Below are 21,239 nucleotides of genomic sequence, written 5' to 3' on the forward strand. Positions count from 1 at the left end.
GAGGATCAGAGGAACGAAGCAGCCACAGCACGACGACTCTGCTGTGGATGCTTCCCTCCTATACTATGTTGTTGTTGTTAAAGATTCGCTACCTGGAACAAAAAGTTCCAAGTAACACTGGCTATGGTGAGCCCCGTAGTCCTCTACCAGGCTGCCAAATTTCCAAGGAAAACGAGTCATCAGGGACAGAGTAGTGCTAGATAGAACGAAAATAATACAGAAAGAAAAGAAGAAGTAGGAACACAAGTATAAATTCATAACGAAAGAAATCCTAGACGAAAAAGCCTCAAAAAGGCGTCATGTCAATCTAATGGGCGGAGCAGGATCTAAGAGTAGTTCAAAGGGAACGAACGGTTAGTCAGCTGTCACGGGCTGCTTCCTGGGGGTGGAGGCCTGGTCGAGGACCGGGCCGCGGGGACACTAAAAAGCCCCGAAATCATCTCAAGATAACCTCAAGATAACCTGCGTTAATTACATAGTCCCAGGTCATCCTGGAGAAGCTGCGACGGGCTGCTGTGTGCCTTGGCACATGGTAAAGTTGTAGGGACAAGCACTGATGGAGTACACGGTTATACACACTCATACACATGGGTGTAATACACCAGTTTACAGATCGCTGGAGAAACTTGGGTGTATATAAGGAACAGCTATACACATTGTTCTCACAAACAAGGATATAGTACACATAGGTACACATAGTATAGGATATAGTACATAGGTACACAACTATTCACTGTGATAAACAGTGCTATTCTTAGATATACACATTGCTTAACAGGGTGTGTTATACAGGGTGTATTACATAGGGTGTATTACAAAGGGTGTATTACACAGGGTGTATTACACAGGGTGTATTACACAGGGTATATTACACAGGGTATATTATACAGGGTGTATTACACAGGGTGTATTACACAGGGTATATTACACAGGGTATATTACACAGGGTATATTACACAGGGTATATTACACAGGGTGTATTACACAGGGTATATTACACAGGGTGTATTACATAGGGTGTATTACACAGGGTATATTACACAGGGTGTATTACACAGGGTGTATTACACAGGGTGTATTACACAGGGTGTATTTCCCAACGGTAGACTTTGACAAACGGTGCAGCACACAGCTTATACACTTTACTTGACAAACAAGGGTTCATACATACAGTTCTACAAACTACCCACTTAACCACACTCTAAAATAATTTCATGTTGTCTCTTCCCCTCCTCACAGCGAGCCGTCTGCTGTCTGGCGCTGGGGGTCCTCTGCAGTTCTCGGAGCCTCGCTACTGCCTGGTGGTGGCCGAGGACGCCCCGCCTGGCCTCAGGGTCACCCAGGTCACCGCCACCCACAAGGACGGTCAGTACCTCAACTCTTCATCCTCACTGCTATTGAATATATAATTAGTAACCTATTGCCTGAGGGCAGTTTACGGGCTCACCATAGCCCGTGCTACATGAATATTTCGTTCTGAGTAGGTGGGAGGACAGAGGAGAACTACTGAACGTCAATAGGTATTTTGACATTTTTGTTCCGAATGACACTATTCAGTACAACTGTTGTTATTTTAAGATTAATAAGCAGTTATGAACTGCCACGAAGCGATACGCAGTTGCAATTTACCTTGCAGTGATAAGCTGATGTTGCGAAAGTTTAATTGGGTGGTTCGACAGTGATCAATTTATAAACGTGTACCAGTATTAACTTGCGAATTATTGAGGAAACTTAATTGTTGTTGCCTCTGGAGTGTGGCAGTGTTATGGTGGCAGCTGAGAGGGGGTCCTCCTCCCCCCAACCCCACCCCCTGGGTTGTGGGCTCCCCCCCCCCCCCCCACCCCACCCCCTTCCCCACCAGTGGGTTGAGTGCTTGCTACGTCCCCCACACGCCCACCTCCGCACGCCCACCCTCGCACGCCCACCTCCGCACGCCCACCCTCGCACGCCCACCCTCGCACGCCCATCCTCGTACCACACCTACGCCCACGCTCGTCCCACCCCTACCACACCTACGCCCACGCTCGTCCCACCCCTACCACACCTACGCCCACGCTCGTCCCACCCCTACCACACCTACGCCCACGCTCGTCCCACCCCTACCACACCTACGCCCACGCTCGTCCCACCCCTACCACACCTACGCCCGCTGCATATTTGCCTCCTTACATTTTATGTTTACCGATGTCACACCTATGGCTTAAGACATTCTTATTCTCAAACTTGAAAAGCTCTTACTTGTGGGAGCGCAAGGCTGTCGCTTCTTCTGCAAAACTAATCTCTAAAGTATGTTGACCAGACCACACACTTGAAGGTGAAGGGACGACGACGTTTCGGTCCGTCCTGGACCATTCTCAATCGACTTGAGAATGGTCCAGGACGGACCGAAACGTCGTCGTCCCTTCACCTTCTAGTGTGTGGTGTGGTCAACATACTTTAGCCACGTTATTGTGACTCATCGCCTGCTAATCTCCAAAGCTACATGAAAAGTGTTCATATCAATAGTCAGCAACACTTTAATCGCGGGAAAAAAAATTGTGATGAGAAGTGACAGAAGTGTTGTGGGATCACTTTTTATTTCCATCAGAGAGCTGTCAATACAGCCGGGTGATGCTCACCTGTTGACTCCCAGACGTCAAGAGCCTCGTGTAAGGTGGTCCTCCTCACCTTACCTGCTTCCTAGCTCAGGATCCATGACCTTGTCGCCCGGTCTCTTACCAGATTCACGAAGCAGTTACGCAAGCACTTACGAACCTGTCCATCTTTTTCTCAATCTTTGGCGGCTTTGTTTACAATTATTAAACAGTTAATGAGCTCCGAAGCACCAGGAGGCTGTTTATAACAATAACAACAGTTGATTGGCAAGTTTTCAGGCTGGTGAATTGTTTAATAAATGTAACCAAAGCCGTCAAAAATTGAGGAGAGATGTACACGTTCGTAAGTACTTGCTTAACTGCTTCGTGAATCTGGCCCCAGGCCTCCAGGTTGGCATCCTGGTTAACCAGGCTGTTTGGCTGTGCTGCTTGCAGTCTGATGTCTCCCAGCTCTCTGTCCTGTCTCCCAGCTCTCTGTCCTGTCTCTCAGCTCTCTGTCCTGTCTCCCAGGTCTCTGTCCTGTCTCCCAGGTCTCTGTCCTGTCTCTCAGCTCTCTGTCCTGTCTCCCAGGTCTCTGTCCTGTCTCTCAGCTCTCTGTCCTGTCTCCCAGCTCTCTGTCCTGTCTCTCAGCTCTCTGTCCTGTCTCCCAGGTCTCTGTCCTGTCTCTCAGCTCTCTGTCCTGTCTCCCAGCTCTCTGTCCTGTCTCCCAGCTCTCTGTTCTGTCTCCCAGCTCTCTGTCCTGTCTCCCAGCTCTCTGTCCTGTCTCCCAGCTCTCTGTCCTGTCTCCCAGCTCTCTGTCCTGTCTCCCAGCTCTCTGTCCTGTCTCCCAGCTCTCTGTCCTGTCTCCCAGCTCTCTGTCCTGTCTCCCAGCTCTCTCTCCTGATTCCCAGTCGTCCTGCTTGACCCTTAACCCTCTTTCCTGACCCTTGACCCTCCTTCCTGACCAGGGTCCAGTTCTCCTTCACTCACAATTAATCCCTGGGCGCCACATTTCACTCAGCCGCCGCTCTCGCGAACTCTCACTCTTGGAGCCTTCACTCTGGCGTCAGTTCCGGCCTGGCGTCTGCACCAAATACATATAAATGGGTTGTAACGAAGACCAAGTTATTCATTGCTTCCCGGTCTCCTTATCTCTCTCTCTCTCTCTCTCTCTCTCTCTCTCTCTCTCTCTCTCTCTCTCTCTCTCTCTCTCTCTCTCTCTCTCTCTCTCTCTCTCTCTCTCCTCTCTCTCTCTCTCTCTCTCTCTCTCTCTCTCTCTCTCTCTCTCTCTCTCGCTCTCTCTTTCTCTCTGTCTGTCTGTCTCTCACTGTCTGTCTGTCTGTCTGTCTGTCTGTCTGTCTGTCTGTCTGTCTGTCTGTCTGTCTGTCTGTGTCTCTCTCTCTCTCTCTCTCTCTCTCTCTCTCTCTCTCTCTCTCTCTCTCTCTCTCTCTCTCTCTCTCTCTCTCTCTCTCTCTCTCTCTCTCTCTCTCTCTCTCTTTCTCTCTCTCTCTCTCTCTCTCAGTACCAGATCTTGCGCTGACTAGAGCTCTTTCTGACGTGTTTAAATCTCTTGTGACTAGATTCCATCTGTGTCTGCCCGTTCTGCTTTTATTTCTTACTGAATGTTTTTTTCGTCTGTTTATTGTTAGTTTTTTTTAGAATCTTTTATGTCGTTATCATGTCCTATCTTTGATCGAGTGTGGTGTGTGGTCCAGCTTTCTTGTCTTTCTGTTTAGCGTTTCTAGTTTAGTATTGTGTCTCTTTTTTTTCCGGCGAGTGGTCCATGCTATGACTGCATACTCCAGAGCGGGTTTCCTAGCTCTTTTTTCTGTCTCCCAGCTCTATTTCCTGTCTCCCAGCTCTTTCCTGTCTCCCAGCTCTTTCCTGTCTCCCAGCTCTTTTCTGTCTCCCAGCTCTTTTTTGTCTCCCAGCTCTTTTCCTGTCTCCCAGCTCTTTTCTGTCTCCCAGCTCTTTCCTGTCTCCCAGCTCTTTCCTGTCTCCTAGACGTTTAAACGTTTGGACGTTTATAACGTCCGGAGGGCTACCTAGACGAACGTTTACAAGTCCGGCAGACACTGCAGACATTATTCTGCTAATGTCCCCCACTAAAGTCGTTCTCCTTACATGATGCTGGACGCTGACTCATCTTCATTCTCTGCTACTCTTGTGTTCTCACTTCTGTTCCTATCCTCATAACTTTGCATTTGTTTGGTTGAAATCTAGTAGCCATTTATAAAAAAACCCCTATGGAGTGTCAGAATAGATACTATAGATAATGGGAGAAGAGAAACTATAGTGAAGCAGAGAATCAGAACAAAGATTCAGAACAGTTTACTATAAGTTTACTATATAAGTTTACTATATATAAACTGAGAATCAAAAACTATTGTGATTCTCATTAGTTTTGCATCGTCAGGAAAAATTATCTGCTCAAGGTTTGCAAATCTTCTTTGCTAGACCTCTTTTAGCTTTTGCTAGACCTATGTTATCTTGAGGTTATCTTGAGATGATTTCAGGGCTTTTTAGTGTCCCCGCGGCCCGGTCCTCGACCAGGCCTCCACCCCCAGGAAGCAGCCCGTGACAGCTGACTAACTCCCGAGTACCTATTTACTGCTAGGTAACAGGGGCATTCAGAGTGAAAGAAACTTTGCCCATTTGTTTCTGCCTCGTGCGGGAATCGAACCCGAGCCACAGAATTACGAGTCCTGCGCGCTATCCACCAGGCTTTCGTGGCCCCAAGATGTTACAAAACTTGGCTGCCAATAATAATTACTAAAATAAAAATGTATTTCCTTATTTTCTAAAGTTTATCTAACACAATACAGACTAAAAAATTGTAATAAGAAGAAGGGTCTGTAATTTAATGTTTGCAGTAATTTTTGTCTTGAAAGCAGACGTGGATTGTGGAGAATTGTAATTGCTGTAACTCCCTCCGGTGATGTAATTTTTATTTTTTTATTTCATCTGACGCAGGACAAAGATAGAGAGAAGTCCCCTCTGTCCAGTTTCCCCATTCCTCTTCCGTTGTTCTGTGAGTGATGAGTGTGGGATGGGGTGGAAGGGGCGGGTTCCCTCTCCCTTCTTCCCTCCCCCTCCCTGTGTTACCCTTCCGGATCTCTCTCCCTTTGTGACAGTGTCCATCCTAAAGACAGAGAGAGAGCGAGTGATTTACAATTTATCCTGTACCATACCAACTATATGATTAATGCTGAATAAACGCTGCAAGCATCTAATCTTGGGATTAGGTTTGCAAGTCTCAGCTGGACTCCACTACAGGAGTCAAATCCGAAAAGGGATGAGGCTGTGTGGTCAAATCAACCCACAGAGTTGGTTTTATTCCATAGATGATATGCTGTGGGTCAGAAGATAGGATTCAGGAGATGAAGATGTTATACACTATGCGTTGAACTGGGCTCAAGACTTGTACCAGCCAGTTTCATGTCTCCCAAAGCCCAATTATAATCACCAAACTGTTCTTCAGATCAACGTCTATAAATAAGGAGGCTGGTCTTGGTTAATCTGATACGTTAAAGAACGAATTGTGAACAAATAATTTCTGCGTTGGAAGCAACGGATGGATACTCTGTTCATCTGTTGATAACCTGTTGACGATATCGAGGGATATCATGCTCCCGCTGCCTGTTGTGTGTTGAGCCTTTCCTGGTGAGGAGTGAGGGGTTGTTGTTGTTGTTATAGATTCAGCTACTCGGAACAAGTTCCAAGTAGCACGGGCTATGGTGAGCCCGTAACTTACAGGATGAGAGCTACGCTCGTGGTAACTACACTTAGGTAATTACACACACACACACACACACACACACACACACACACACACACACACACACACACATTGGTAAGTTAAGGCTCATGTGTAACACTTGAAACACAACAAGTGAACGAAGGAGAAGGAGGAGCCATTCCCCACGACCAGTGATATTCCTGGAAAAAAATCAAGAAAAAAAATTGTCTCTGAAAGGCATGTAAACATCAGTGGGGAGAATTACGTTGTAAACACATTTTTTTTTTTTACAATTTTTTTTTATAATTTACATATTTGTGTACTAGTGGTTCTACATGCTTGTTAGTGTGTAGCCTCAGTAGTTGGTAAGTCTGAGGGCTGTCCGGGAAGTCGGCGGCCATCTTGACAGGAGCTGAATAAAAGTTTTGTTTTTCAGTTCATGTTCCTCAGTGACGTCATTATTGTGCACAGTTCTTATTTTTGTTATCATTTTTGTTGTGAACATTAAGGAATTTTGTCATGACATTATTTTAAGTAATTATGGAAAAGAAATGGGGAAAATTTATTTGTCTGGAAACCCTAAAGAAGAAGAAGAAGAGTGTATGGATACAAGAAGATGAAATTGGGAAAGGGAAACTGGAAAGGGAACGGTGGTAGGAAGGGAGAGAGAGAGAGAGAGAGAGGGAGAGAGAGAGAGAGGGAGAGAGAGAGAGAGAGAGAGAGAGAGAGAGAGAGAGAGAGAGAGGGAGAGAGAGAGAGAGAGAGAGAGAGAGGAGAGAGAGAGAGAGAGAGAGAGAGAGAGAGAGAGAGAGAGAGAGAGAGAGAGAGAGAGAGAGAGAGAGAGAGAGAGAGAGAGAGAGAGAGAGAGGGAGGGAGGGAGAAAGTAGATTCATGGAAGGAAAAAGTGCATGCAGTAAAAACCTTACATATGCAGAAACAGGGATCCCGACGAGAGAGGCTGTTGGGGGTAGCAGTGTGCATGAGGCAGCAAGGGAGAAGAAGACAACAAAGACACCAACATAAACACAAACATCTTTGAACATCCTGAGAGATATGCTAATTTGGCCAAGAATTTCTTTGATGGGGATGACACCATATATTCCCCCAGCGCGGGGAGAGGCCATGACAGACAGACAGACAGACAGGAGGTTGTATGTCTTGTATAGCTCGCTGTATTTTGTTTTTTGTACAGACGATCATTTTATATACTTAAAGGTACATACTTATCTGAGCCTTGCTTACCGTACTTGAGGTGTGAGGGGTCATACTTATCTGAGCCTTGCTTACCGTACTTGAGGTGTGAGGGGTCATACTTATCTGAGCCTTGCTTACCGTACTTGAGGTGTGAGGGGTCATACTTATCTGAGCCTTGCTTACCGTACTTGAGGTGTGAGGGGTCATACTTATCTGAGCCTTGCTTACCGTACTTGAGGTGTGAGGGGTCATACTTATCTGAGCCTTGCTTACCGTACTTGAGGTGTGAGGGGTCATACTTACCTGAGCCTTGCTTACCGTACTTGAGGTGTGAGGGGTCATACTTATCTGAGCCTTGCTTACCGTACTTGAGGTGTGAGGGGTCATACTTATCTGAGCCTTGCTTACCGTACTTGAGGTGTGAGGGGTCATACTTACCTGAGCCTTGCTTACCGTACTTGAGGTGTGAGGGGTCATACTTATCTGAGCCTTGCTTACCGTACTTGAGGTGTGAGGGGTCATACTTACCTGAGCCTTGCTTACCGTACTTGAGGTGTGAGGGGTCATACTTATCTGAGCCTTGCTTACCGTACTTGAGGTGTGAGGGGTCATACTTATCTGAGCCTTGCTTACCGTACTTGAGGTGTGAGGGGTCATACTTATCTGAGCCTTGCTTACCGTACTTGAGGTGTGAGGGGTCATACTTATCTGAGCCTTGCTTACCGTACTTGAGGTGTGAGGGGTCATACTTATCTGCGTGTTGCTTGGAAGATCCTACTATTTCCCAGACCTCCGTCTGCAATGTTACATATGGCAGACAGCTTTCAGAGGTTGTGAAGGGTGTGATAGATGAGGGAGCAGCGGCATGCGGTCCCCCAGCTTTCAACTTGTCCCAGACCCGCCCATTACCTTACCTTGAGGTGCTTCCGGGGCTCAGCGTCGCCGCGGCCCGGTCGTCAACCAGGCCTCCCCGTCGACCAGGCCCGTTCTCTTACAAATTACGCCGCTTTTCGCCTGTATGCCTTACGGCCAAAATATCGCCGTATTGGAAATTCATTTTCCAAATGAAATGGACCCCAAAGCATCAAGTTAAGGGTCCTCTGGTTGGTTAGGAGGGTAGGAGGTTCTCCTAAGGTTTCAAAACATCATGAAAACCGTTAAGTGTCCTCTCCTAGCCAAACCGAGTAAACCAGAGGATCCAAAACAGAAAACGGGAAAGTACGTCAATTTCCTGAGCCGATTTCATTTTCTAGTACGGCGATTTTTGGCCTTAGTGCGAATACGAGCGAAAAGGGACATAATTTGTAAGAGAGCGGGTTGCGAGGAGAACCATCACTGAGGAGTGACTAAGATGTTTTAAATTCAGCTACTCGGAACAAAAATTAACGTAGACAAAAGTGTCCCTTAAATCGTGGACTACCTTGGTCGTGCTGATCTGCAATATTATGCAGGGAGATTAGCTGCGGCAGATGAATTCACCGAATTAATACGGTGAAGTATTATATTAATACTTAAGAGATGCAACATTTTTTAAGGGAAAGGGCTTCACTGAAATACGATGTCTTAACGACAAGATTTATTCAACAAAACTTGTCTCTGATACACCGGGGACTACTGTTGGTGTGACTGATGTCATGACAGGAGATAAGACAGACAGAGGAACATGATGTAGTCCAAGTGAACCAAAATGGTCCCTAAAGGAACAGCTTCACTTTACGCTCAAATGACCACCAATTAATTAATACTAATAGCATCTATAGTTACCAAAGGGCGCACATGATGTTGTAATCTGATGCTCGGGTTTACGAGCATGCAAATCATAAATACACGCCACCTAAGTAATCTTATACATGGAGTAATATTGCTGTATGTGTGGTGTGTGCAACCTTCCACACACCTGTTGCTTTACTGAGTGGCACTTCAAGTCACGTGTAATATCCGCCTCCACTAAAGTACAACCAATTTTGAGGGAACAAGATACGTCGTAGGGAAACCCAGCTCAAAATGACTGGTCCATAGGTCTTCGCTCTCCGGATGTAATGGGGAGAGCCTGTACCGCCCCCCTAATACGGGCTCACCATAGCCCGTGCTACTTGCAACTTGTTCCGAGTAGCTGAATCTATAACAACAACAAACAACCCACTGTGGTCCAGAGTCAGCTGGGAAAGTCACCCCTCATATTGCATGCGTCAGGCGGGAGGTTCATATTTATCTAGGGTAAACTTAGCCATACCAAGAGCATACCTGTAGAGGGTTTCGGGAGTTCTGCTACTCCCCGAGCACGGCCTAGGGCCAGGCTCGAACGTTGGCCCAGACTACCGGTCTGCCCAGAAAGGCTGTAGTCCGCCCTCCGAGGGTACAAGGGTAGGGTAGAGAGAGGAAACTGCCCGCAGGAAGGTGGGGGGGGGGGGATCAGGTGGTGTAAAAACTCCGTTCTATAAAGTGGAAAAGTTAAGAGTGAAAATTCATGAGATGTTCACCAAAAATTTTTATGTGAGGGAGGAAGGTGGCCTGGGACGGGTGGTGTTATATCCCGCCACCTGCCACCCTGCCACCCTGCCACCTGCCACCTGCCACCTGCCTCCCTGCCTCCCCACCACACTAGTGTACCACACGACCCATGACCCCGTACCCTGTAAGAGCTGTACGATAAGGAGTCGTAACCTTCACCACTCTTGACCAATCCCGTAACTCGATTAAAACATGGCACAATAGGTCACTACACTCAGATGACACACACACATATATATATATATATATATATATATATATATATATATATATATATATATATATATATATATATATATATATATATATATATAAGTGAAATTACCACTAAGTAATTAATTAGTGTAATTACAACTAAGACAGGTGTGTACATGACAGGTGTGGGAGTGTGGTAGGGCTGGCATTATCACTAATATGGTGACCACTAAGACAGGTGTGTACATGACAGGTGTGGGAGTGCGGTACAGCATCACTGGCGGCAACAGAGACGGACTCTTCACCATTGACCAGCGGTCAGGACTCATCACACTGGCCGCTCCCCTCGACTACGAACTCCAGCCCAAGGTCAGTACACCTGTAGTGACCACCTGGCCCTTTGTAGTGACCACCTGGCCCTTTGTAGTAACCCCCTGGCCCCTCTGTAGGCACCACATGGCTCCCATGTATCCTCCACCTAACAGGAACCACCCATGAATAGAACAAGGATTCATGGGGCCCATTAAAACAGAAACATGAATGTATACAATTATTTTACATTTGTATTGGGTATTATTTTCGTATGTTATTTCTGTGTATAGTTAATGTTGCTGGGGCTGAATTTTGTAATTGAAATTTAAATGCTTTTTTCATAAATGTTGGAATATCTGTAATTATAAACTATGCTTAGGTTTCAGATTTAGAAGCGACATCTATATTTGATTTTTAAAATCATTACAATTGTCAAATTTAGATGGAGAAAAGTATTTCCAGATCAACAAGTTCTTAATTTATTTCTATAACTTACGTAAAATCCGTTTAAAACTTAGGTTTTTAATTTTTTTAGCTGAGTTTTTTAATAGATTATTTTCAAAATTGGGTATTTTAAATAGATATTTAAAATGGTTTCTACAAATCCTCATTAAAATCCGTAGTTATAAACGATTTTTGAATGTTTATTACTATTTTTTAATGTGTTTTTGAGCACTTTATAACCCATTAAAATTTAAAACTGGACTTCTAAAATGGGTTTTCAAAGTTATTTTTAAGTGATTTTTAAACTAACTTTTTCAAAATACAGTATTGTTTAACCAGGTAAAAAGCTGTTTAAAGCGTGTTTTTAACAACCAGATTAAAAAGTTTAAAAACTCTTCTTAACAACCACAGGGTTGAATCAATCAGGTTCATTAAAATATAGGTCTTAATCACTAGATTTTTAAAACTTTTTTTAAATGTTTTTAAAGTTCGGTTTTAATAGCCCATTTTAAGAAACCTTAAAAAAGTAAACCAAAAAAAAGGATTTTTAAAGAAGCTTTTTAAAAATGTGGTTTTAATGCATATTCTTTTGTGTTGAAAACGTTTTAAAATCCAATTTAAAAAAAAACATTTTACCCTCTATACCTCTAAAATTGTAAAATATAGAAATAATATAGTAATTTTATATATATATATTTATATATACATTTGTGAGGGTACCACCTCTGGTGCCAATGTGGGGACCCATAGCCTCGGAGAAGAAAATAAAAAGTATTCAGAGGAGACCTTGTGGTTTCTCACTGAACACTAATATTATATATATATTTATTATATATATATATATATATATATATATATATATATATATATATATATATATATATATATATATATATATATATATACCAATCACTACAGGGTGTATTATGAACCATAATTCTGTAGTATGTTCGAGTCTATACCACTGAATATCCTCGTCTCGGAATCGTGGGACCCGGGTTCAATTCCCAGACAGGACTTGCGCAAGTTTCCTTTCATCTGATCCCTCTCTTCACCCTTACAGCAAATAGGTATTTAGGAGTTGGGCAGTTGTTGTGGGTTGCCTCCTGGGGGAAGGGGGAGAGTTCAGGTGTTGAACTAAGGGGGACGTTGATAAGTTTAAGTCCATGCTTCCTGTCCTCGACTACGGAGTTATTATTTGTCTAAGCTGGGAACTCTGAGCTTCGTTTCCTGGAAAGCATTTCTCTCTCATTCTCTCTCATTCTCTCTCATTCTCTCATTCTCTCTCTCGCTCTCTCTCTCGCTCTCTCTCTCGCTCTCTCTCTCTCTCTCTCTCTCTCTCTCTCTCTCTCTCTCTCTCTCTCTCTCTCTCTCTCTCTCTCTCTCTCTCTCTCTCTCTCTCTCTCTCTCTCTCTCTCTCTCTCTCTCTCTCTCTCTCTCTCTCTCTCTCTCTCTCTCTTTCTCTCGAAGCCAGAGTAGGTTTGCGGCTGTGTTGTGTTCTTCAGCAGTGTTTCATATTGCTCGCAGGTAAATTGCTACGACCTTCGCAGATTGGGTAGAAAAAGTTTTAATTAAAATCACACAATGCGGGTTGGGAGAGAGGCAATTATCGCGGGATAATGCTGTTGTGCTACTTAGTTTAGTGTGCCCTAATTATCCCCGGGTGTCGACACGCTCGTTTTCTCTTCTTACCTGAGCTGCTGTTGTCCCCTTTCTTCCTTCGGTATCAGGAGGCCATCCCTCTTCTGCCTCTCCGGTAGCAGCTTCCTTTTCCATTCTTCCCGGGTACAGAGACCGCTTCTTCTTCCCCACCCCGGGTACAGAGACCGCTTCCTCTCCCTCACCCCGGGTACAGAGACCGCTTCCTCTCCCTCATCCCGGGTACAGAGACCGCTTCATCTTCCCCACCCCGGGAACAGAGACCGCTTCATCTTCCCTATCCCCGGGTACAGAGACCGCTTCTTCTCCCCCACCCCGGGTACAGAGACCCCCACCCTCTCCCCACCCCGGGGTACAGAGACCTACCCCCTATCCAACCGAAAGAGCTTAATTAGCGCACCAATAGCATTATCCTGAGAGCCATACGGGCTCCGGAGATTGAACCGGTAAGTCGCCAACGGCCGAGGCGCCGCGGAACGTGAGCCCCGTGGCCAGTTTTCAGGAGAAATAGCTTGGCCGGAGGAGAGGTTACCACAGAGAAGCTCAGAGCTAACTTCTGGAACTGGGTAATTATTTTTAAGAGGAAATAAGAAAGCTTTAAGATGCTGTACTCTAAGTTCCGTTGGGGGGGTGGAGGGGTATTTTGTGTACGATAACATTCAGGGGTCACTGTATGATGCGATGCCACAGTAACAGACGGGTGTATGGTACGTCGACTTGTTGGTGCTGGTTAAAAATTACGTTCGTAGTAATGAATGCGTATTTGGATACGGCCGCTGCTTTAACGAGCCTCGCCAGTGGACAGGTTGTAGGAGTCCTGTGTAAACCTTTATTCATTCATATTCAGAGGGTTTGGCGACTGTTTTAACAACCATTTGGCTTTTTGTTGATGTCAACAGGCTGTGTTATAGCAACCTGTCATCAGGCCAGGCTCGTTAAAGCAGCGGCCGTCCACCAAGACGCATTCATTATTACAAACGTAAATTTTAACCTCGTAGTGCTTTGGAGCTCATAAACTGTTCAATAAACGTCAACAAAGCCGCCATGACTGAGGAAAGATGTACAGGTTTCGTAAGGAGTTGGGTAAATGCTTAAGGAATCTTAGCGCCTTGTTGACAGTCTGCCCTCTTCCTACTGTTGCTTGACGCCTTCTTTTTATAATTACTTACTTTTCCTACGGTTAGATTGTTTGCTCTTAAGAACGCATTATTTTGACTGTTGAAACTCACTAAGAACGCTGACCATCCACCGGTTCTAGCTCTTAGCCCCAAGCTCTAATACGACAAGGAACAGACTGTCACGCTTTGACGCACACACACACACACACACACACACTGCTGGGGCAGACTGCACATTTCTGGACTGCCAGAAAGCCTTTTACATAGTACCATATAAGAGACTAGTGCACAATGAGATGCAGGAGTGAAAGGCAAGGTACTCCACTGGATAAGGGAGTACCTAAGCAACAGGACACAGCGAGTCACTGTGAGGGGTGAGGTCTTGGAGTGGCGAGGAGTCACCAGTGGAGTCGAGGCCGGTAATATTTTTCGTTGTATACGAACACGAGTGGATATATTTCGTACACCCCCCTACCCACCCCCCCCCCCCCCCGGAGTTTCGAGTCCCTCTTGTTCCATCCCGACCCGCACATCCTCCTCGTCCGAGGCTGGAGTCCACCCCCCCCCCCCCCCCCAGCAATGCTCCGAGGCTCGAAGGAAAGAAAAACGACACTAAAAAAATGCTTTGTACCTCTGACAAATGTCCTTCCTTGCGAGCATTGATGTGTTCAAGGCGGCCATGTTGTGTTTTGTGGGTCTGGGGCCACATCGCCGGAGATTTATGTACGGCAGTGTGTGTGTGTACTCACCTATATGTACTCACCTATATGTGCTTGCAGGATCGAGCATTGACTCTTGGATCCCGCCTTTCTAGCTATCGGTTGTTTACAGCAATGACTCCTGTCCCATTTCCCTATCATACCTGGTTTTAAAAGTATGAATAGTATTTGCTTCCACAACCTGTTCCCCAAGTGCATTCCATTTTTCTACTACTCTCACGCTAAAAGAAAACTTCCTAACATCTCTGTGACTCATCTGAGTTTCCAGCTTCCACCCATGTCCCCTCGTTCTGTTATTATTACGTGTGAACATTTCATCTATTTCCACTTTGTCAATTCCCCTGAGTATTTTATATGTGTGTGTGTGTGTGTGTGTGTGTGTGTGTGTGTGTGTGTGTGTGTGTGTGTGTGTGTACTCACCTAGTTGTGTTTGCGAGGGTTGAGCTCTGGCTCCTTGGTCCCGCCTCTCAACCGTCAATCAACTGGTGTACAGGTTCCTGAGCCTATTGGGCTCTATCATATCTACACTTGAAACTGCGTATGGAGTCAGCCTCCACCACATCACTGCCTAATGCATTCCATTTGTCAACCACTCTGACACTAAAAAAGTTCTTTCTAATATCTCTGTGGCTCATTTGGGCACTCAGTTTCCACCTGTGTCCCCTTGTGCGTGTTCCCCCTGACAAGAGTCAGACCTGCCGTGGGTGCCTGCTCAACCCGCACTTGGTTAATGTTCTGGGTGGAGGCGGTCCTCACCCAATATTTCTGGATACTCTTAAAAAATTAGTTTCCTTCTCTTATGTAACTTGGAACTGTTTTTTTGGGGTAAGGTAGTGTGTGTCTACCGGACTGTTGTCAGGAAATGTGTGTGGCGTTGTCTTATAAAATGTTGGTCTTAATATCCTCTCAGTGTGTGTGTGTGTGTGTGTGAGATGTTGGTGGCTGGTGCTCTCTCCCTCTCTCTGTCTCTCTCTCTCTCTCTCTCTCTCTCTCTCTCTCTCTCTCTCTCTCTCTCTCTCTCTCTCTCTCTGTCTCTGTCTCTGTCTCTGTCTCTGTCTCTCTCTCTCTCTCTCTCTCTCTCTCTCTCTCTCTCTCTCTCTCTCTCTCTCTCTCTCTCTCTCTCTCTCTCTCTCTCTCTCTCTCCCTCTCTCTCTCTCTCTCTCTCTCTCTCTCTCTCTCTCTCTCTCTCTCTCTCTCTCTCTCTCTCTCTCTCTCTCTCTCTCTCTCTCTCTCTCTCTCTCTCTCTCTCCCTCTCTGGAAAAATGACGTCTCAAGCTCATTTTTGTGCTTCCTTGTCATGCTTTTATGTTTCTATTGACATCACTTGTGTGCCTTATCAACAAAGGGTCTAAATGAGGCATTATTAATATTCTCTTTATGCATAGGTTCTGAAAAGAGGTATTCCACCTACATAAAAGTGTATATTTCTGGGTATATATATATATATATATATATATATATATATATATATATATATATATATATATATATATATATATATATATATATATGTATGTATGTATGTATGTATGTATGTATGTATGTATGTATGTATGTATGTATATAATATTCAGTCTAAACTGATTCAAAGTTATCCCTAGATTTTTTTTCAAGATTTGAGCATTCTTGGATGTTAGAAACTAATAGAGATTACAGCCTTGATAGTATGGGTAGCCATTGGGGTCTTAAAACATATTATCTAACATTAAATCCTTCTCTTTGGAGCCTTCTCTGAGAGCTGGCAGGCCCTGAAGTGCGGTCCACTTCTTCCTGTGTGGCCCGCCTCTTATGGTTTGCCCCGCTGCCTCCGGTGTGGCCCGCCGCCTACGGTGTGGCCCGCCGCCTACGATGTGGCCCGCCGCCTACGATGTAGCCCGCTGACGTCCGCCAGAGAGCGCGCAGCATCCTGATAACTATATTCTTACTCTCATCTGTTGCTGTTGAACACTGCGGCAGTTGCTGTTTCGTATTGCTGCTGCTACTATTCCATAATGGCTTTGTTGCTTTTGTTGCTGCTGCTACTGTTTCATAATGATGTCATGTTGATTTCTCTGGCTTTTTTTTAGCATTTTTTTTTTTTGTATGTTTTCTGATACTGTTGCACCTGTTGGTCACTGTTGTTGATCAATGCTGCTGCTGCTGCTGCTGCTACAGGAGATAGATGTGTCTACCGCAACGAAGCTCGGGTTAAAGCTTTGCTCAGTTTAAGCTGATATAAAACAGCATTTTTGTGTGAGTTTCCTGTCGCCTTTTCCTGCACTTTTGTAATAGATATTCATAGGCTTTTACTGCCCTCTGAACACTTTTTTTTTCCCTCACTTCTACTCGATGCTTTTTTTTAATGTCGGCAGTGAGATCGTAATTGAAATTGGAGATAATGTGACTTAGGGAAACGTAATCGGCTCACACACGAAAGATCCCGGGTTCGATTCCAGTGCAGAGCGGAGACGTTTGGGACTTGTTTCCTTACACCTGATGCGTCTGAAGTAATGCAGAGAGATTTTTTTGAGGGGGTAAGACGTTAGAGATGAGTATTTTGCATGTGTTAGATGGGTAACAGACTCACCAAAATGTACTCACCTTGGTGTGCGTACAGGGTCGAGACTCGGCTCATAAGCCCCGGCTTTCGAACTGTTTAGTGGTTTAATACAATGATATTTCAATATGGTTTCGTGTTAACTTCACCTGAAACAGTACACATGTTTACGACTCTTTCACTGAGGAAGTTATGTTACCCGCAGGGGTTTGTATGTTGTTAGGATGTTCCGCACGCGCGTGCGTGCGTGTGTGTGTGTGTGTGTGTGTGTGTGTGTGTGTGTGTGTGTGTGTGTGTGTGTGTGTGTGTGTGTGTGTGTGTGTGTGTATGTGTGTGTGTGTACTCACCTAGTTGCGCTTGCGGGGATTGAGCTTTGACAATTTAGTTCCGCCTCTCAATTGTCAATCAACTGGTGTACAGATTCCTGAACCTACTGGGCTCTATCATATCTACATTTGAAACTGTGTATGGAGTCAGCCTCCACCACATCACTGCCTAATGCATTCCATTTGTTAACTACCCTGACACTGAAAAAACATATTTTTAATGTCTCTGTGGCTCATTTGGGTACTAAATTTCCACCCGTGTCCCCTAGTTCGTGTTCCACCCCGTGCTAAATAATTTGTCTTTGCCCACCCTGCCAATTTCCCTGAGTATTTTGTAGGTGGTTATCATGTCTCCCCGTGAGAGTGAGAGTGAATATACAGTATATACGAACGTACGTTCCACCAGCATGAGAGAGCGACTCTCCGCTGCTCCAAATTGTTGATATTATAATCCTCACAGTTACAATACACGTCTAATTGGGGGGGGGCTTCACCTTGTGTTGAGACGGAGTAATGAGGCCGGGGGTGGGGGGGCGTTCCTCCCTTCTGGCCGGTGGGGGGAGGGGGGTTATCCCCCACTAAACTAGCTTACACAACCGAAACTGCCTCGTTAAGCAGTTTCGGAAATTCCTCCTGGAATTTCTTATTCAGTTCCTAATACACTTCCTTGTCGTTTGTAGTGAATCCTTCTGCCCCCCTATCCTTAATTTCATTACCTGGTCCTTTAATGTTGTTTTTCTCCTGATGTGGCTGTACAGCAATTTAGGCTGAGTCTTTGCCTTGCTTGCGATGTCATTTTCGTATTGTCTTTCTGCCTCTCTTCTCATCCTGACATATTAATTCCTGGCACTCTGGTATCTTTCTCTGCTCTGAAGTGTCCTGTTATTCCTATAGTTTCTCCACGCCCTTTTACTTTGCTGCTTAGCTAGCCTACATCTCTGATTAAACCATGGGTTTCGCATCTTCATTTCATTGTTTCCCATTTTTTATATCTGTTAGGAATTTTCCTATTTCCTCATAGTTTCCCTCTCGGAATGCCAACCTTTTGTTTTCAGTACCCCCTCCTCGAGTTCAATAACCCTTCTTCAACCAGGTACTCAAACGCCAGTAAACTGTGGTCGCTCATTCCTACCGGGGCCTCAAAACCGATTTCTCTTATGTCGGAGTCGTTCAGAGTGAAGACTAGGTCGAGTCATGTGTGTGTGTGTGTGTGTGTGTGTGTGTGTGTGTGTGTGTGTGTGTGTGTGTGTGTGTGTGTGTGTGTGTGTGTGAATACATATATAATGTAAGGAGGAAGGAAGAAAAGCTGCTATACCGTAGGAGAGAGAGAGAGAGAGAGGTGCAGAGAGAGGGCGACTTTAACTTCAACACAGGGAGTGTGTGAACACTTATAAGCTCCAGAATCTGTGGCAGAGTTTTCCTGCCCCGGTGCATACTAGAGAGGGATATTGCTTTCTCTCGTCTGACATCATGGGGGAATATTGCTCTTCCCTGTCTGACATCATGGGGGAATATTGCTCTTCCCTGTCTGACATCATGGAGGAATATTGCTCTCCCTTGTCTGACATCATGGGGGGAATATTGCTCTCCCTTGTCTGACATCATGGGGGGAATATTACTCTTCCATGTCTGACATCATGGGGGAATATTACTCTTCCCTGTCTGACATCATGGGGGAATATTGCTCTTCCCTGTCTGACATCATGGGGGAATATTACTCTTCCATGTCTGACATCATGGGGGAATATTGCTCTTCCCTGTCTGACATCATGGGGGAATATTACTCTTCCATGTCTGACATCATGGGGGAATATTGTTCTTCCCTGTCTGACATCATGGGGGAATATTACTCTTCCATGTCTGACATCATGGGGGAATATTGCTCTTCCCTGTCTGACATCATGGGGGAATATTGCTCTTCCCTGTCTGACATCATGGAGGAATATTGCTCTCCCTTGTCTGACATCATGGGGAAATATTGCTCTTCCCTGTCTGACATCATGGAGGAATATTGCTCTCCCTTGTCTGACATCATGGGGGGATATTACTCCACCCTGTCTGACATCATGGGGGAATATTGCTCTCCCTTGTCTGACATCATGGGGGGATATTACTCCACCCTGTCTGACATCATGGGGGAATATTGCTCTCCCTTGTCTGACATCATGGGGGGATATTACTCCACCCTGTCTGACATCATGGGGGAATATTGCTCTCCCTTGTCTGACATCATGGGGGGAATATTGCTCTCCCTTGTCTGACATCATGGGGGAATATTGCTCTTCCCTGTCTGACATCATGGAGGAATATTGCTCTCCCTTGTCTGACATCATGGGGGAATATTGCTCTTCCCTGTCTGACATCATGGAGGAATATTGCTCTCCCTTGTCTGACATCATGGGGGAATATTACTCTTCCATGTCTGACATCATGGGGGAATATTGCTCTACCCTGTCTGACATCATGGGGGAATATTACTCCACCCTGTCTGACATCATGGGGGGATATTGCTCTTCCCTCTCTGACATCTCTCTGACATCCAGGAGGGCATAAAACTTCCCCCCGTCTCACATCAGAAGAGCATATTGGGCTCCTCCGTCTGACAAAATGCGACCCATTTGGGCCCATCCGACCCCCAAACTTTTACTGGCCGTCACATAAACAATCTGTTCTCTGGTTAATTAAACTTACCAGACCTAATTTACGTCCAGAGGGGAAGGTAATGAGACGAGACGGGGTTTGATTTCGTCTGATAACGATGACGCTTGATTTGGTGTTGGCCTTAAGGCTTATATCTACTACCTCTTGAGGGGGTTATTAAGGCCAGTCGCAGGTGTTTCCTGAGCAACTTGCAAGTGCACTCAGTATAAGTGTTTGTTGAAGTAAACTTTCTGTGTATTATCCACACTGATAATACTGGGGGTATACACCTCTCGGTAAACTTGTGCTGTTACGGCTCTTCCCGATATTAGGAATGTATAGTATGATTTTTGTTGTATTCATTTTTTTTAGATCGTCAAAATTTATCGCATGGGATGTATAATGAAATCGTGGATCTGTTTACTGTTTTGATGGAGATGTTAAATTATGATATATTTTTGTATGTAATGTTTTATAATTTATAATTTTATCGTCATATTTGTATGAAAAAAATGCCATGTCGTTCCCCCCCCCCCCCCCTCCCCTGGCTTTGTTGACATATGTGAGTTTGTTGTGAATGTACGGGTTTGACATCGAGGTAATTGGTTAGGAATTAGTTGACCCGTTAAGTGCTAAATATGTATGTGAATTACAATTTTAAGGTGAATAGTATGGGATATTTAGGCCTTTTATGTGTTTCAGCTTTAGCCTATGTCTTTCGTTGCTCTCTCTCTCTCTCTCTCTCTCTCTCTCTCTCTCTCTCTCTCTCTCTCTCTCTCTCTCTCTCTCTCTCTCTCTCACACACACACACACACACACCCTAACAGCTGATATAAGTCGCCTCCTGTTACAGCCATTCATTAAACTTGCTTTAACAATTTCATGTACAGGAGATGAACTCTTAGTAAGAGGATTGGCGAGGTATAGTTCCTCAATACTCAGTCAACAACTGCGTTGATTTATATGGTAATTCCCAGGCTAGAGTTTTTCCGCCAAGATGGGTTGAGCTTGTGATGACAGCGTCATGAATCACAGCTCATCTTTTCTAGCCATAGACGTAAGAGCATAGATGTAATGACCCTTGATCCCCGCGGCCCGGTCTCCGACCAGGCCTCCTGATTGGTCGCCTGGTCAACTAGGCTGCTGGATGCGGCTGCTCGCAGCCGGACGAATGAATCACAGCCTGATTGATCAGATATTTTTAGGAGGTGTTTACCTAATTCTCTCTTGAACACTGTGAGAGGCCGGCCAGTTATGCTCCTTATGTGTAGCG

At 45.1% G+C, this 21,239-nt stretch overlaps 1 protein-coding gene across 1 annotated transcript in view; it reads left to right on the top strand.

Moving 5' to 3' along the window:
• LOC123761680 (putative neural-cadherin 2) overlaps positions 1–21,239 on the top strand; it is a 139,297-nt gene that overhangs the window by 51,661 nt on the left and 66,397 nt on the right. The window contains exons 2-3 of the mRNA XM_069330678.1: positions 1,240–1,365; positions 10,466–10,581. Of these exons, the coding sequence (XP_069186779.1) occupies positions 1,240–1,365; positions 10,466–10,581 (242 nt within the window). The remainder of the gene's footprint in view (positions 1–1,239; positions 1,366–10,465; positions 10,582–21,239) is intronic.

The sequence above is a fragment of the Procambarus clarkii genome, chromosome 24 (assembly GCF_040958095.1).
Source record: "Procambarus clarkii isolate CNS0578487 chromosome 24, FALCON_Pclarkii_2.0, whole genome shotgun sequence".
In the NCBI taxonomy this organism is placed as follows: Eukaryota; Metazoa; Arthropoda; class Malacostraca; order Decapoda; family Cambaridae; genus Procambarus; species Procambarus clarkii.